We start from the raw sequence: 17,901 nt of genomic DNA, 5'->3' as shown, positions 1-17,901 counted from the left end.
TCAGGCTAAGAAAGGGATGGGTAGGACAGGTATTCTACTCGGGATTGGACGCGAAGAATAGAGGGGTGGCAATATTGGTGGGAAAGCGGGTGTCATTTGAGGCCAAGACTATTGTAGCGGACAATGGAGGGCGATATGTAATGGTGAGCGGTAGGCTGCAAGGGACGTGGGTGGTGTTGGTAAACATATACGCCCCGAACTGGGATGATGCAGGATTCATGAAGCGCATGTTGGGGTGCATTCCGGACCTGGAGATAGGACGCCTGATAATGGTAGGGGACTTCAATACAGTGTTGGATCCAGCACTGGACCGCTCCAAATCAAGGACTGGAAAGAGGCCGGCGGCGGCCAAGGTACTTAGGGGGTTTATGGATCAGATGAGGGGAGTGGACCCATGGCGGTTTGCAAGGCCGCAGGCCAGGGAATTTTCTTTCTTCTCCCATGTACACAAAGCCTACTCCTGGATAGATTTCTTTGTCCTGGGTAGGGCTCTCATCCCGAGGGTGGAGGGACGGAGCATTCGGCTACAGCCGTTTCGGACCATGCCCCGCATTGGGTGGAACTGGAGCTGGGAGAGGAGAGGGAACAACGCCCGTTGTGGCGGCTGGATGTGGGACTGCTGGCGGACGAGGTGGTGTGTGGGAAGGTGAGGGGGTGTATTGAAAGGTACTTGGAGGCCAACGACAACGGGAAGGTGCGGGTGGGGGTGGTATGGGAGGCGTTGAAGGCGGTGATCAGGGGAGAGCTAATTTCCATTAGGGCTCATAGGGAGAAGACAGAGGGTATGGAAAGGGAGAGGTTAGTGGGGGAGATTTTGAGAGTGGACAGGAGATAAGCAGAGGCCCCGGAGGAAAGATTACTTGGGGAAAGACGACGGCTCAAGACGGAGTTTGACCTGTTGACCACAGGGAAGGCGGAGGCACAGTGGAGGAAAGCGCAGGGGGCGACCTACGAGTATGCGGAAAAGGCTAGTCGGATGCTGGCACACCAGCTCCGTAAGAGGATGGCAGCGAGGGAAATAGGGGGAGTCAAAGATGGAAGGGGAGCCACGATTCAGAGTGCGACGAAAATAAACGAGGTATTCAAGGCCTTTTATGAAGAGCTGTACAGATCCCAGCCCCCAGCGGGGTAAGGGGATGAGACGATTCCTAGATCAGCTGAGATTCCCGAGGGTGGAGGAGCAAGAGGTGGCTGGTTTGGGGCACCAATTGAGTTGGAGGAGCTGAGCATGGGTTTGGGGAGCATGCAGGCGGGGAAGGGACCAGACGGATTCCCGGTGGAGTTCTACAGTAAGTACGCAGACCTGTTGGCCCCGCTGCTGGTGAGGACCTTTAATGAGGCAAGAGAGGAGGGGACCCTGCCCCCGACAATGTCGGAAGCGACAATTTCTTTGATCCTAAAGCGGGACAAGGACCCACTGCAATGTGGATCGTACAGGCCGATCTCGCTCCTCAATGTGGATGCAAAGTTGCTGGCAAATGTGCTGGCCACGAGGATCGAGGACTGTGTCCCGGGGGTAATCCACAAGGACCAGGCGGGATTTGTAAAGGGCAGGCAACTAAACACCAATGTGCGGCGGCTCTTAAACGTGATAATGATGCCATCGGAGAAGGGAGAGGCGGAGATAGTGGCAGCTATGGACGCGGAGAAGGCCTTTGACCGAGTAGAGTGGGAGTACCTCTGGAAGGTGCTGCGTAGGTTTGGGTTCGGTGTAGGGTTTATCAATTGGGTTAAGCTCCTTTACAGAGCCCCGATGGCGAGTGTAGTGACGAACCGGCGGAGGTCGGAGTACTTTCGACTGTACCGAGGGATGAGGCAGGGGTGCCCCCTGTCCCCCCTGTTGTTCGCATTGGCGATCGAACCATTGGCCATGTCATTGAGGGAGTCTAATAAATGGAGGGGGGTGGTCCGAGGGGGAGAAGAGCATCGGGTGTCGCTATATGCGGATGACCTGTTGCTGTACGTGGCGGATCCAATGGAGGGGATGGTGGAGGTCATGCAGACTCTAAGGGAGTTTGGGGAGATTTTGGGCTATAAGCTCAATGTAGGGAAGAGTGAGCTCTTTGTATTACAGGCGGGGGACCAAGAAAGAGGGATAGGGGACCTACCACTGAGGAGGGCGGAGGGGAGCTTTCGGTATCTGGGGATCCAGATAGCCAGGAGTTGGGGGACCCTACATGAACTGAATCTGACGAGATTGGTGGAGCAAATGGAGGAGGATTTCAAAAGATGGGACATGTTACCACTCTCGCTGGTGGGTAGAGTGCAGTCGGTCAAAATGGTGGTCCTTCCGAGGTTTCTGTTTGTGTTTCAGTGCCTTCCCATCATGATCACTAAGGCCTTTTTTAAGAGAGTATGCAGGAGTATTATGGGGTTTGTGTGGGCGAATAAGATCCCGAGAGTAAGGAGAGGGTTCCTGGAACGCAGTAGGGACCGAGGAAGGTTGGCGCTGCCAAACCTGGGGAGCTACTACTGGGCAGCAAATGTGGCGATGATCCGCAAGTGGGTTATGGAGGGAGAGGGGGCGGCATGGAAGAGGATGGAGATGGCGTCCTGTAAAGGAACGAGCCTGGGGGAGTTGGTGACGGCACCGCTGCCGCTCTCGCCGACAAATTATACCACGAGCCCGGTGGTGGCGGCAACGCTAAGGATCTGGGGCCAGTGGAGACGGCACCGGGGTGCAATGGGAGCATCGGTGTTGTCCCCGATCAGGGGTAACCACCGGTTTGTCCCGGGGAAGATGGACGGGGGGTTCCAGAGCTGGCATCGGGCGGGGATTGGAAGAATGGGGGACCTGTTCATCGACGGGACGTTTGCGAGCCTAGGGGCACTGGAGGAGAAGTTCGAGTTACCCCCGGGAAATGCCTTTAGATATATGCAGGTGAGGGCTTTTGTGAGGCGACAGGTGAGGGAATTCCCGTTGCTCCCGGCACAAGAAGTTCAAGATAGGGTGATCTCGGGTGTATGGGTCGGGGAGGGCAAGATGTCGGAAATACACCAGGAGTTGAAAGAAGAGGGGGAAGTGCTGGTAGAAGAATTGAAGGGTAAATGGGAGGAGGAGATCGAGGAGAGTCTGTGGGCTGATGCCCTAGGTAGGGTTAATTCCTCCTCCTCGTGTGCCAGGCTCAGCCTGATACAATTTCAGGTGGTCCACAGAGCGCACTTGATGGGGGCGAGGTTGAGTAGGTTCTTTGGGGTAGAGGACAGATGTGGAAGGTGCTCAGGGAGCCTGGCGAACCATGTCCATATGTTTTGGTCATGCCCGGCACTGGAGGGGTTCTGGAGAGGAGTGGCGGGAGCAATATCTCAGGTGGTGAAAGTCCGGGTCAAGCCAAGCTGGGGCTTGCAATATTTGGAGTAGTGGACGAACCGGGAGTGCAGGAGGCGAAAGAGGCCGGCATTCTGGCCTTTGCGTCCCTAGTAGCTTGGCGAAGGATATTGCTAATGTGGAAGGAGGCGAAGCCCCCCAGCCTGGATGCCTGGATAAATGATATGGCTGGGTTCATAAAGTTGGAGAAGATTAAGTTTGCCTTGAGAGGGTGTGCGCAGGGGTTCTACAGGCGGTGGCAACCGTTCCGAGACTATCTCGCGGAGCGTTAGAGGAAGGTCGGTCAGCAGCAGCAGCAACCTTGGTGCGGGGGGGGGGGGGGGGGGGGGGGGAGGGGGGACTGCCTGTGAGGGTGGATGAGCAAGAGATAACATGAAGGGTTGGGGAAACTGCCACGTACGGGTGAGGGCCAGTGTACAAAGCTGTGTAAATATATCATTTTGCCATGTATATATCGTGCTCTGCGCGATTTATCTTTTTTTTTGTTACGAGGGGGGCGGGTTATTGTTTGTAAGGGAGAAAAATTGTGTTAAAAGGCTTTAATAAATATATTTTTAAAAAAAAATCTTTGCCCCCAGCATGCACTCCGTTTCTTAACTATCAAGCCTCCAACCCTACACAGTATTGACACAGGTTTAGGGTACGGTGTGCTGTGCTTTGTCCTGCACCATCACCACTTTTGTCACGTTAGTCACACCTGCACTTTCATATTGTTCTTTCCTGCTTCGCCCCCACTTCCCTGTTGCTTAATACCTGTCATTTCCCAGCTCTAATGTAAGCTCATCAATCTGAAACATATACTGTTTCTCCCTTCTCAGATACTGTCAGACCCATTGAATATTTCCGAAGATTATTTATCTTTCGCAAATGTGGCGCCATTTGTATTTTGCTTTTGTATTTTTAAACTTGTGTTTCTGGAATATTTCACAATCTACATTATTACTGTTGTTATAGTGTTCTTTAAAACACAGGGATGTACCCTGATTCCTGTTATGTTTATCCATCTGATTCCAGGCTGAATGATAATACTCTCACATATTCTTGTGCTGAGGATCTCGCCTCCGTGCTCAATACAAACCAGTCACTGACAGACCTGAACCTGAGTGATAATATCCTGGGAGATTCAGGAGTGAAACTACTGTCTGTGACTCTGAGGAATCCAGATTGTAAAATACAGACACTGGAGTAAGTACCAGACTGTGTGAGATTGTATTTATAATAACTTGATACCTAACAATATACTTTGAGCACTCTTATTAGAGTAATAGATAAACACTGTCAATTATTATCAGTGTCAGTATTAAAGGGCCATAACTTCCATGGAGTGACAATCAGAGTCAGATTGTCAATCCACTTATCATTATTTACTCTGAAATCTTTTTTTTCCCTCTTTTTTTTAAATTTAGCGTACCCAATTCATTTTTTCCAATTTAAGGGGCAATTTAGCGTGACCAATCTACCTGCACATCTTTGGGTTGTGGGGGTAAAACCCACGCAACACAGAGAATATGCAAACTCCACACAGACAGTGACCCAGAGCCGAGATCGAGCCTGGGACCTCGGCGCTGTGAGGTAGCAATGCTAACCACTGCGCCACCGTGCTGCCCTCTATTTACTCTGAAATCTAACCACACCTTCCTCACCCCACATTCCTACTTGGGCTGGGTGAGAAAGGTGGAATGCAGCAGGTTCCAGAATCCTTTAGTTGAGTGGAGGAGAGTCAAAAGTAAGGAATATCTTGACAGAAATCTTTTTATCCTCACTGGCTACAGGTGAGGTCCCAGAGGACTGGAGAATAGCTAATGTTGTTCCTTTGTTTAAGAAGGTTAGCAAGGATAATCCAGGGATTTATAGGCCGGTGAGCTTTACATCAGTGGTAGGGACATTATTGGAAGGGTTCTCGAGATAGGGTTTACCCCATTTGGAAGCAAGTGGAAGTAATAACGAGAGGGAGCATGGTTTTGTGAAGGGGAGAGGTTGTGTCTCACTAACTTGATCGAGTTTTTTGAGGAAGTGACAAAGATGATTGATAAAGGTAGGGCAGTGGATGTTGCCAACATGGATTTTAGTAAGGCCTTTGACAAGGTCCCTCATGGCAGACTGGTACAGAAGGTGAAGTCACATGGGATTAGAGATGAGCTGGCAAGATGGATATAGAATTGGCTCGGTCTTCGAAGACAAAGAGGGTAGCAGTGGAAGGGCGATTTCCTGAATGGAGGGCTGTGACTAGTGGTGTTCAGCAGGGATCAGTGCTGGGACCTTTGCTGTTGTGTGTATGAATTTTTTGAATGAAAATGTAACTGATCTGATTAGGTATTTTGCGGATGACACAAAGGTTGGTGGAAATGCAGATCGCGATGGGGACTGTCAGAGGGTACAGCAGGATATAGATCGGTTAGAGACTTGGGCGGAAAGAAAGCAGATGGAGTTTAATCCGGACAAATGTTAGGTAATGCATTTTGTAGGGTCTAATACAGGTGGGGAATATATAGTAAATGGCAGAACCCTTAAGTGCATTGACAGAAGGATCTGGGTGTACAGGTCTACGGGTCACTGAAAGTGGCAAGGCAGGTGAAGAATCATAGAATTTACAGTGCAGAAGGAGGCTATTCGGCCCATTGAGTCTGCACCGGCACTAACAGAGAGCTCCCTACTGAAGCTCGCGTATCTACCCTATCCCCGTAACCCAGTAATCCCCCACTTCTAAAGGCACTCAGGGCAATTTAGCATGGCCAATGCACCTAACCCGCACATCTTTGGACCATCCAAATTACCTAACAGCATGTCTTTCGGGACCTTCTGGGAGGAAACCGGAGCACCCGGAGGAAGCCCACGCAGACATGGGGAGAACGTGCAGACTCTGCACAGACAGTGACCCAGCCGGGAATCGAACCTGGGACCCTGGAGCTGAAAAGCAACTGTGCTAACCACTATGCTACTGTGCTGCCCTTAGAAGGTAGTTAAGAAGACATACGGCATGCTTTCCTTCATCGGGCGGGGCATTGAATATGAAAATTGGCAAGTCATGCACAGCTGCAGAGAACCTTAGTTAGGCCACTTTGGAATATAAGCGTTCAATTCTGGTCGCCACACTACCAGAAGCATGTGGAGGCTTTGGAGAGGTTACAGAAGAGGTTCATGAGGATATTGCCTGATATGGAGGCCATCATGTATGACGAGAGGTTGAATAAACTCAGTTTGTTCTCATTGGAACAACCGAGGTTGAGGGACAACATGATAGAAGTCTAAAAATTATGAGGGGCATGGACAAAGTAGATAGTCAGAAGCTTTTTCCCAGGGTGGAATAGTCTATTACTATGGGATATTGGTTTAAAGTGCGAGGGGCAAAGTTGAGAGGAGATGTGCGGGGGAGTTTTTTTTACACACAGGGTAGTGGGTGCCTGAACACGCTGCTGGAGGATATGGTGGAAGCAGGTAAGATAGTGACGTTTAAGGGGCAGCTTGACAAATACGTGAATAGGATGGGAATAGAGGGGTACAGACCCCAGAAGTGTGGAAGGTTTTAGTTTAGACGGGCAATTATCAGTGCTGTACTTCTCTTTATTCTTTTAAGCTATACTTAGTTTTTAGAGGGGTTGTGAGATTAGTCGGTGGTATTTTGGGATTTGTCAGGGGAGAGGGGTGAGTTAGTTCTGAATGGGTGGGTGTATGCGGTGGTGGTGTCATGGGAAGGCGGGAACTGGTGCAATCTCATGGGGGTGTGTCGGGACAGGTAACAGTCAGTGCTATAGAAGCTAGGATTGGTTTTAATTTTGCTCAACTTTTCTCTTACCATGTAAGAGTCCTTCCTGCTTATTTGCTTTGTCCTATTTCTTTTATGTTATTTTATTATTTTGTCTGTGGAGCCACAATCAGATTGTACCTTTCAGCAGAAGACTCAAGGTTGAAGCGCTTGCTTGTCAGGACACTGTTTTCCCCAGGTTTTGTTCTTAGCCAGACTCCTCGACATCAAATGGATCTTGGGAACTAGGTTTGCAAGGAGTCGGATTGATTGGTTGGCTGGCAACCGATGGGTTGGCCAGGGACAGTGTTCTGCCTGACAATGGTCAGTGATTGGGGTTCCTGTGTGATTCTTCCTGTAAGAACTGGGCAGAAACGTTTAGACTTTGGAAGTGAAAGGATCTCTCTCGCTCGCTCTCTCTCTCTCTCTCTGCTTGCTGAAGTGAAAGAACTGCTTTATTGTTCTGAAGGCATTAAATGCCGGCACATCCTTTGCTGTGATCTTGTAATGTGCTGAGTCTGTGGAGAAGATAGACAACCTTGCCAGAGAAACCATCTGTGAAGGAAGAAGCATCAAAACGACAGTTGAACTCCAGAACGACACTAACCAGAAGTCATCCTCGTGCATCAAAGATCCTTATTCTTTCATTTTGTTTCACATTTTCTTTCCCTTTCCCCTCTGTTGATTGTGTGGGGGTAGTTAGAAAGGGTGGGGGGAGGGGGAAATAGGTATTTGGCATTACATTTTCTGTTGGTTTAATTCTAATACTGTACATAATAAAAAGTTACTTGTGTTAAAGGTTCAATCCTGGTTACTGCAGTTTATTGGTTCAACCAAGGACCTCGTGTATTTTAAAGAAATCTTATTTTACGTGTGTTGTGACTCCGGTTCAAGTGGGGCTGGAATTTACCGCGCATTAGCCTAGGGTGTTATCACAAACTATTACTGTAAGACAGTTGAAATCATCAAGTTTACAATTTAAATTGGAGTATCAGATAGTTCCCATTACAAGGTGATTACCCATCAGAAGTTTGAATACCAGTGCAATTGCCATGCAGTCCTTACTTGGAGACTTTGGGGATCCCTGTGTGCACTTTTAGATGCCCTGAGGAATGAGAAGTTCTTGCCAACAACTATATTTTAACTCATCTCCTTAATTTGTCTCTCTGATCCCTATCTATAGGATGTTCATCCCACAGATGTTTGTGTTGGGTGTGTGGGGGAATAATGTGACGCTGCACCATCTGAGGACCCTGTCCTCCTCCTCAAAGGTGGATAGATGTAGCCCAGTCAAATCAGCTCTTGGTGTGGGAGCAGTGCATTTTCCAACATATCCTTCAGACAACTCCACATAACCAGTGATGGACAAAAGAGCCACGATGTTGTTTGATTAGCAGCGGCTAATTAGTAGCTCTCCTGTGTCCATCCATCAGGACACTAACTCAGCTCGACAACCTCACCTTACCATCAACGACTTCCTCTCCTGCCTTCAGGTCTCCTACCTTCAGCATTTCATCTATGATTGGCGTAAGGATGGCAAGATCTGGACGCTGCCATTCTTCTTAGCTCGTTACCTGATGTGTGCTGTCTTACAAACACATCAACTTCCATTGGGGAAATTTTCAAAGACATGCATTACCCAATGCTGGTGACAGCTGGACTGCCCATCAGGTCTCCACAGGGATGCTTCCTGCATGTTGCCACTCCATCATGGCAGCGCAGAAGTCAGCTCTGACTGACCTGGACCCTGTACAGAGAGGCTGATCCGTCTGGCAATTAATGCTTCTGTCTGGATATCGCAAGTAGCTGGGTGGGATGACCTTTTTTACCAATTTCACTTTCATCGTTATTCACACATAAGGCTGTAAGCTTAATACTGTGTTTGCACTCACAGTCATTATCTTTGTCCTCATTCCAGTTCTTAACCATCATCTCTCCAAGCCTACATGCTAGTGAAATGGGCTTAAGGTGAGAAGTGCTGTGCTTTGTCTTAACACCATCACCACTTTTCACTTTAATCAAATGTGCGCTTTCATTTTGTTCTTGCCCCTCCTCCTTTTTCCTTGTTCCTTGAATCCTTTCAAGCCGCTGCTTTTTCCTATCTCAAGCAAATAATCAAACTGAAACATGAGGCAGAGTTTTCCCTAAAATATGCAGAGTGTCACATTGGGTAGGAAATGTGGTAAGGTGAGTTAGTGTCCTGATGGATGGACACAGGAGTCGTCTGAAGGATGTGTTGGAAAGTGCACTGCTCCCACATCAAGAGCTGCTTTGACTGGGCTACAGCTATCCACCTTTGAGGAGGAGGAGCCGCCGGCTTTCTCCATTGTATTATTAGCCTGATGGAGCAACAAAGGGTAGGAGTGAGCTCACGATGTAACGCTTGGCGGGGTTGGATTCAGATTCAGCACACCCCCACCAGCAACTTCATTTCTTAATGATCGAGGTGCACTTTTTAAAGGCCACCAATGTACAAAAATTAGAACACTTCCCCCCCCCCTCCCCCCCCACCCCCCCACCACCAACACCCCCACCTCCCACAGAACAGCCCCCCTCCACAACACAATTCCAAACCCATGGAAGGCACCCCATGGAACACCCCTTAGAACACTCGCCCACATCACCAAGCAATCACCATCTCGGGAATACTCCCCCGGCACTGGCCCCTGGACCTGTCTGGGCATGACCCTCCCTCCCCGAGCGATGCAGCCAACTGGGCTCCGCCAGGTGCATGCCAAACTTTACTTCAGCATGAAATGCGATTTCAGCGTCCTGTGGGATTTTCTGCTCCCATCGCAGATTCCACCCAGCAATAAGTGGGCTGGAAAATCTGCCGAACCTTCTGAGTATTTGCGCAATAATTTATTGATATATCACATCAGAGCATCATTTGTATTTTGCTTTTAGATTTGAAAGTTGTTCTGGAATGTTTCACAGTGTACATTCTCATTATTATTAATATTGTTCTTTCAATCACTGGAGATTCACTCTGATTCCTGTTGTTTTTCTCCATCTCTCCATCTGATTCAAAGGTTATACGATAACACTCTGACAGATTCTTGTGTCGAGGATCTCGTCTCTGTTTTCAGTACAAACCAGTCACTGACCGATCTGAACCTGGGTAATAATAAACTGGGAGATTCAGGAGTGAAACTACTGTTTACGGCTTTGAGGAACCCAGACTGTAAAATACAGAAACTGAAGTAAGTAACAGACAATCTGTGTGGGATTGTGCTTATAATAACTGGATATCTAACAACATGTTTTGAGCACTGTTAATATTTATTTATAGAATTTACAGTACAGAAGGAGGCCATTCGGCCCATCGTGTCTGCACCAGCCCTTGGAAAGAGCACCCACTTAAGCCCACACCTCCAACCTATCCCTGGAACCTAGTGACCCCAGCTAACCTTTTTGAACACTAAGGGCAATTTAGCATAGCCAATCCACCTAACCTGCACATCTGTGGACTGTGGGAGGAAACCGGAGCACCCGGAGGAAACCCACGTAGACACGGGAAGAACGTGCAAACTCCACACAGACAATGACCCAAGCCGGGAATCGAACCTGGCAACTGTGCTACCACTGTGCTACCGTGCTCCCCTATAGTACCAGATCTGTTGAGTATTTCCTGAATATGTATTTATATTTCAGATTTAAAGCATTATTTGTATTTTGCTTCTTTATTTGGAAGTTATGTTTCTTGAATGTGTCACTCTGTACATTATTATTATCATTGACAGTGTTCTTTAAAATACTGGAGAATTACTCTGACTCCTGTTATTTTTCTCCATCTGTTTTCCAGACTATTTAATACTGCTTTCACAGATTCTTCTGCCAGGGACCTGGCCTCCGCTCTCGGTACAAACCAATCCCTGACAGATCTTGACCTAGGTAATAATAAACTGGGAGATTTGGGGGTAAAACTACTTTCTGCAGCCATGACGAGTCCTGACTGTAAAATACAGAGACTGAGGTCAGTACGAGTCTGAAATTTTTACAATAAGTAAATATTTAGCAACGTATTTTGAACACCGTTACTAGGATGTTAGTTGAAAAATAAACACTGTCCATTATTCTTCATGTCAATCATCAATTTTTTAAAAACTGCATTTACCCTGAACCCTGTTGTTTCTCTCTCCTGATTCCCAGCTTATGGGATATCAGTCCCACAGATCTTTGTGTCAAGGAAGCAGGGGAATAGCCTGATGGTGCACCCTCTGAGATCCCTACTCTTTGTCAGAGGTGGATAGCTCTCCCTGGTCACAGCAGCCTTTGATTTGCAAAAGAGTGATAAAATGACAGTGAATGGAAGGATAAGAGGGTAGGAAATATTGGGGAGGAGGTTCTGTGAATGACCGATGACATCAGTACAGTAGTGAGAGGTGACCTTAGTTCAGATGATCAAGAAGCAGTATCAGTTTGGGTAGAGATGAGAAATAGTAAAGGCAAGTGGTCACTTGTTCTGAGGGCCCCTAACACTAGTCACACTTTTGGACAGAGGAAATAGGAAAAAATAATTGTGGCTTGTAATAAAGATACTGCAATATCACAGATGATTTAAGTTTTCTTATAGAATCACTACAGTGCTTGAGGCCATTTGGCCCATCGGGTCTGTACCGACCCTCTGAAAGGGCACCCTACTTAGGACCGCGTTCCCATCCTATCCCCGTAAAATAGTAGTCACACCTAACCTTTTGGACACCACGGGGCAATTTAGCATGGCCAATCCACCTAACCTGTACATCTTTGGACTGTGGGAGGAAACCGGAGGAAATCCATGCAGACATGGGGAGAATGTACAAAATCCACACAAACAATCACCCAAGGCCAGAATTGAACCCGGGTCCCTGGCGCTGTGATGCAGCAGTGCTTATCACTGTGCCAATGTGCACCGTCGATTGGACAAATTACATTGGCAAAGGTTGCCTGGCAAATGAGTTGTTAGTGTATTTTTTTTTAGGGAACATTTTATTGAGACATTTAAAATTTTATCATTTTAACATATAAATATTCTAAATAACAGAACAGTCCGACACACGCAAGACACCCAGAGTAACATGCCCAATTTCCCCCCTCCCTAACTCCTAGCTACCCATATATTAGATTCCCTGCCCTTATTCTCCACTTCCATGCCTCCCCCCTTCTGCTGACGGTCAGTTTTCCTTAAAGAAGTCGAAGAACGGCTGCCACCTCCGAGCGAACCCCTGTATTGAACCCCTTAAGGCGAACTTGATCTTCTCTAGCCTGAGAAACTCTGCCATGTCACTGACCCACACTCCCGACTTTGGAGGCTCCGAGTCTTCGCCGCACTTCCCCTGCACCTCCCACACCTGTCCTCCACCTCCTCAAAATACCTACTCATCCAGGCCACAGTCATATGAGACCTGTGGACCACTTTGAACTGGATCAGGCTAAGCCTGGCACACAACGAGTATGCATTGATTCTTGTCAGGACCTTATCCCATAGCCCCAACCTCCCCCCCACCCCCCCCCCCCCCCACCCCCCCCCCCCCCCACCTCCCACGATTGGGTCCCCATCCCACTCCATCAATTCCTTATATATTTCCGAGACCCTCCCCTCCCCAACCCTTGTTTTTGACATCACCTTATCCTGTAGTCCCCTTAGAGGGAGGTGGGGGAATCTTGGAACCTGCCTCTGGACAAAGTCCCGTACCTGCAGGTACCATAACCCGTTCCCACCCGGTAACTCAAACCTCTCTTCTAGCTCCTCCAGGCTCGGGAAACCTTCTTCAATGAAAAGGTCCCCAAATCTCTCAATCCCTGCCCGCTGCCACCTCCTGAAGCCTCCATCCAGCCCCCCCGGAGCAAACCGGTGATTGTCACAGATCTGTGACCACACCAATGCTCCAGGCGCATATGCTGCCTCTATTGCCCCCACACCCTCAGGGTTGCCAGTATACTGGGCTTGTGGAGTACTGAGCAGGCGAGAATGGCAGAGGTGCCATTAACAGAGCCTCCGGACTTGGGCCCTTACATGATGCCGCCTCTACCTGCTCCCATACCGACCCCTCCCCCACTACCCACTTCATAACCATCGAAATGTTAGCCACCCAGTAGTAATTAATGAAGTTCGGAAGGGCCAAGCCTCCCTCCCCGCACCCTGCTCAAGAAGGACCTTCTTCACCCTCGGGGCTTTCCCAGCCCCAATAAAACCCGAGATCGCCATGTTCATTTTCCTAAAAAATGCTTTGGGGCTAAAGATTGGGAGACACTGAAACACAAACAGCAATCTCGGGAGGACTGTCATTTTCACAGTCTGTACCCTCCCCGCCAATGACAACGGGAGCATGTCCCACCTACGGAAGTCCCCTTTCATTTGCTCAATCATCCTGCCCAAATTTAGTTCATGAAGCTGACCCCAGTCTCTTCCCACCTGAATCCCCAGATACCTAAAACTCCTTCCCACCACTTTGAACGCATCACGCTCTGTCTCATCTCCTGCCCCCTTGCCTGGATCGCGAAGACCTCGCTCTTGCTCAGGTTTAGTTTGTAACCTGAGAATCGGCCAAATTCCTCCAGTATTCCCATAATTCCTCTAATCCCCCCCCCCAACGCGTCTGTTACATACAGGAGCAAATCGTCCGCATGGAGCGAGACCATACAGTTCACCCCCCCCTCTCACTATCACCTGCCAAATGTTCGATGCCCTCAGTGCCATTGCCAAAGGCTCTATGGCCAAGGCAAACAATAGTGGGGAGAGTGGGCACCCCTGCCTTATCCCCCTGCACAGACTAAAATATGCTGGCCGGACCCGGTTGGCCCTTACATTCGCCACTGGTGCCTGATAGAGCAACCGGACCCAATCCACGAATCCCTGCCTGAACCCGAACCTTCCCAGGACATCCCACAGGTACCTCCACTCCAACCGATCAAAGGCCTTCTCTGCATCCATGGCCACACCACCTTGACCTTGCGCCCCTCCGCAGGCATCAATATCACATTTAGGAGCCGTCTGATATTGGATGTCAGGTGTCATCCCTTCACAAGTCTCATCTGGTCCTCTCCTTTTAACTCCGGGACACATGTCCTCTCTGCTCATGGCCAAGATCTTTGCCAGCAATTTAGCATTCATATTCAACAGAGAGATTGGTCTATATGACCCACAACTCTCTCGATCCTTATCCCGCTTCAAAATAAGGGAGATTGATGCCTACGAAACGTTGGGGGGAGCACTCCCAGCTCCTTAGACTCATTGAATGCCTTTACCAGGAGTAGCCCTAGTAACCCAGAGAACCTTTTATAAAACTCAACTGGGTGGCCATCAGGTCCCGGGGCCTTACCCGATTGCATCGCCCCCAACCATTCTATAACCTCCCCAAGCCCAATTGGGGCTACAAAACCCTCCACCAACTCCTCATCTATCCTCGGGAATTCCAGCCCCTCCAGAAATCACTTTGTACCCTCCTCCCCGGCTGGGGATTCCGATTTGTACAATCTACTGTAAAGCTCCCGAAAAACATCATTCACCCCTGCAGGATCCAAAATCACCCCCCCCCCCCCCCCCCCCTGTATCTCTTACATTTCCAATCTCTGTTGCTGCCTCCTGTTTCCTCACCTGATGTGCCAGCATCCTGCTGGCTTTTCCCACATATTCACAGACCGCCTCCTTTACCCTCCTAAGTTGTCCCTCCGCCTTACCTGTGGACAGGAGCCCAAATTCCAGCTGCAGTCTCTGACGCTCCTTCAGAAGCTCATCATCCGGAGACTCCGCACACCTCCTGTCCCACCTGTAAAATTTCACCGACCATCCTGTCCAACTCTGCCCGCTCAGTCTTCTCCTTATTGGCCCAAATTGAGATGAGTTCCCCCCTAACAACCACTTTCAGTTCCTCCCACACCACCAACGCAGAAACCTCACCTGTGTCATTGATTTTTATATACCCCCGAATGGTCTCCCTCACCCGCTCGCACACCTCCTCCTCCGCTAACAGCCCCACATCCAACCTCCATTGCGGCCGCTGGCCTTTCCTTTGCTAACTTACAGGTCTACCCAGTGTGGGGCTTGGTCTGACACCACAATTGCTGAATGTTCAGCATCCACCACTTCAGCCAGCAGGGTTTTGTCCAACACAAAGAAGTCTACCCAGGAATACACCTTCTGCACATGGGAGTAGAATGAAAACTCCTTACTCCTTGGCCTCCCAAATCTCCACGGATCCCCCCCCCCCCCCCCCAAGCGCTCCACAAACCCGCGCAGCTCCTTTGCCATAGCTGATACCTTCCCAGACCTGGAACTCGACCAATCCAGCCTCGGATCCGGGACCGTCTTGAAATCTTCCCCCGTAATCAGTTGATATGAATCCAGGTCCCGGGTCTTCCCCAGCATCTGCCTGACATACTCAACATCATCCCAGTTTGGGGCATATATATTTACCAATACCACGGCCATCCCTCCAACTTTCCACTATCCATAACATATCTACACCCCCGGGTACGCCTCTATCTTCCCCAACTCGATCGCCACGTATTTATTGACCAGGATTGCAACCACCCTCGTTTTAACGTCTAATCCCGAGTGAAACACCTGCCCAACCCATCCCCTCCTCAACCTAATCTGATCCCCCACCTTCAGATGTGTCTCCTGCGACATGGCCACATCCTCCTTCAGTTACCTCGTGCGCGGACACATGGCCCTTTTGACTGGCCCATTCAGTTCCAAACGTTCCATGTGACCAGCCTGGGGGGGGCACCCCCTCCCCCATTCTCCCCACCGATCAACCATAACCTCTCCTAGGCCAGTCTATGGCTCATGTCCCGCACCTCGCCTGGCCCTCCCTCGGGCAACCACTGTCATCAACCCTCCTCTTCCTCCATTTTGAAAGTCCCCTCCCCATCAGCAGTCTAGTTCCCGTACCCACCCCTCCCACATCGGTCTTCAACTCAGCCCCCACTTTGCTCCCGTGAACTAGCCCTCCCAGCAAGCCTGGCAGCTCCCGCTCATGGCGCTTAGCATCTTACCCCCCCCCCCACTGGTTCTCCTCCCCCCCCGCACTCTTAGTGCAAACAGTCGAAACAAAGGCAAGAAGCAAAAACAAACAAACAATCCCTCCCAAGGTCCGAGCACAAAGTCCCACCCCTCTTTCCTTTACAAATTACTATATACCAGCCTAACCCCAAACTGAACCGAAAACCCCCAGAAAGAAACAAGCAAAACCCCCGAAATAAGTCCAAACAACACGGATCCAAAGTTTTACAAATCATAATTTGATTCTCCTCAGTCAAAGTTCAAGATCCTCTTTCTCCTGACAGTCTATTCTCCTTCATGAAGTCCGCTACCTCCTCTGCCAAGCCAAAGTACCACTCCCGGCTTCCATAGGTTACCCATAGCCAAGTTGGGTACAGTAGTCCAAACTTTATGCCCTTTTTGTAGAGGGCCAACTTGACCTTGTTAAAGCTCGCCCTCCTTTTTGCGAGCTCTGCCCTCAGGTCTTGGTACACCCGGATCTCAACATCCTCCCATGTACATCGCCTTGTCTGCCTGACCCACCTCATAATGCGTTCCCTGTCCAGTGTTGTGCGTTTTCTCTTCTACTTGGTCTTTTCTGTGGCTCTGTTCCAATTAGGGCAATACTTTTTTCTATATTGTCTATGTTCGAATGCTTAGAGTCGCCAGGTATCGAATGATACCACCACAAGTTTCAACCGGCTATCGATCAAAGAGCCAAACACCAGTTAGTTAGTTCAAGGTCAAGGGTACTTTATTTATATTCAATTAGTCATGCAACATGAACACTAGTCAACTACGCCTATTACTAATACAACCTGTACTTAACTTCGGGCACCAGGCTTAGGTCAGGAAACAGTGGCCGCTGTTCAATTCTGGATCTCTTGGGTTCGAAGTGATAACTGCTGCTCAGCTGGGCTCATCCGTCTGGTAGTGGGCGTTGAACTCGAACTTGCTTCTGGTGTTGCTGCAGTAGGCGATGGCCGTGACCAGGGTACCAAGGCCAAAAGAGAGCGAACATATGGCGAACTCTTTTTATACTCGGGGGGGGGGGGGGGGGGGGGGGTCTTTCGCTCTCTTTTGGGCGGTCCTTTGATTTGGGCCTTACTAATTGGGTGATCCCTGATCTCTCTGTTCGATTCCTTAGCCAATAAGTGGGCGGGGATCTGGATGGCTGGGCGTGACCCAAGCGGTCATTGACCCCGTTGTTTGTTTCCCTTGGACGGGGAGTGGCGCAGAAATGTCTGGGGCTGCCCCGTTTGCTGGAGTACCAGTCCTTTGTTTTGGGGGAGATGGGCCATCAAATCCTAATCGGCCTGATTAACATGCTAATGGGACGGAGTTTCAATGCCGTCTGGACTTTGCTGACAAATATGCATTTCAGGCTCTGAGCCTGCCTGATTCTTGGCTTGTCCATTTTACCCATCAGTCTTTGCGAGTTGCTCTGTACCTAGTTGGAAGCGGCCATCCCAGATGGCTACATTCCGTCCTCTTGATCCTCAACGCGAAGCGTGAAGGATCACAATACTGGGTCTTCTTTGTTCTCTTGGGATGCCGGGTACCCTTAACCAAGGACTGGTTCGACTCTACTCTGTCCTATGGGTCCAAAAACATTCAACTAATTTCCCTAAACAACACATGTCTAAGAATTTCTAGGGGGCCATTTAACATTCTTTAAAAGGGGAACCTCTAACTGCCTCTAACTAGACTACACTCATGCTGCTCTGTTACAATACAAAAAAAAATCCGATAGCAGCATCGCATTTCTTCCTATCACTGACATTCATACACAGAAAGTAAACTTTATTAACAAAAACAACAACCGCGGAATTTTTCAAGAAAAGGTTCAGAAAGAGTGTGGGG

At 49.2% G+C, this 17,901-nt stretch overlaps 1 protein-coding gene across 2 annotated transcripts in view; it reads left to right on the top strand.

Moving 5' to 3' along the window:
- LOC140410278 (NACHT, LRR and PYD domains-containing protein 3-like) overlaps positions 1 to 17,901 on the top strand; it is a 169,051-nt gene that overhangs the window by 133,016 nt on the left and 18,134 nt on the right. For both annotated transcript variants that reach the window (XM_072498239.1, XM_072498240.1), the window contains 3 exons: positions 4,343 to 4,513; positions 10,103 to 10,273; positions 10,876 to 11,046. In XM_072498239.1, coding sequence (XP_072354340.1) covers positions 4,343 to 4,513; positions 10,103 to 10,273; positions 10,876 to 11,046 — 513 coding nt within the window. The remainder of the gene's footprint in view (positions 1 to 4,342; positions 4,514 to 10,102; positions 10,274 to 10,875; positions 11,047 to 17,901) is intronic.

The sequence above is a fragment of the Scyliorhinus torazame genome, chromosome 4 (assembly GCF_047496885.1).
Source record: "Scyliorhinus torazame isolate Kashiwa2021f chromosome 4, sScyTor2.1, whole genome shotgun sequence".
In the NCBI taxonomy this organism is placed as follows: Eukaryota; Metazoa; Chordata; class Chondrichthyes; order Carcharhiniformes; family Scyliorhinidae; genus Scyliorhinus; species Scyliorhinus torazame.
This window is presented reverse-complemented; position numbering and strand designations above follow the sequence as displayed.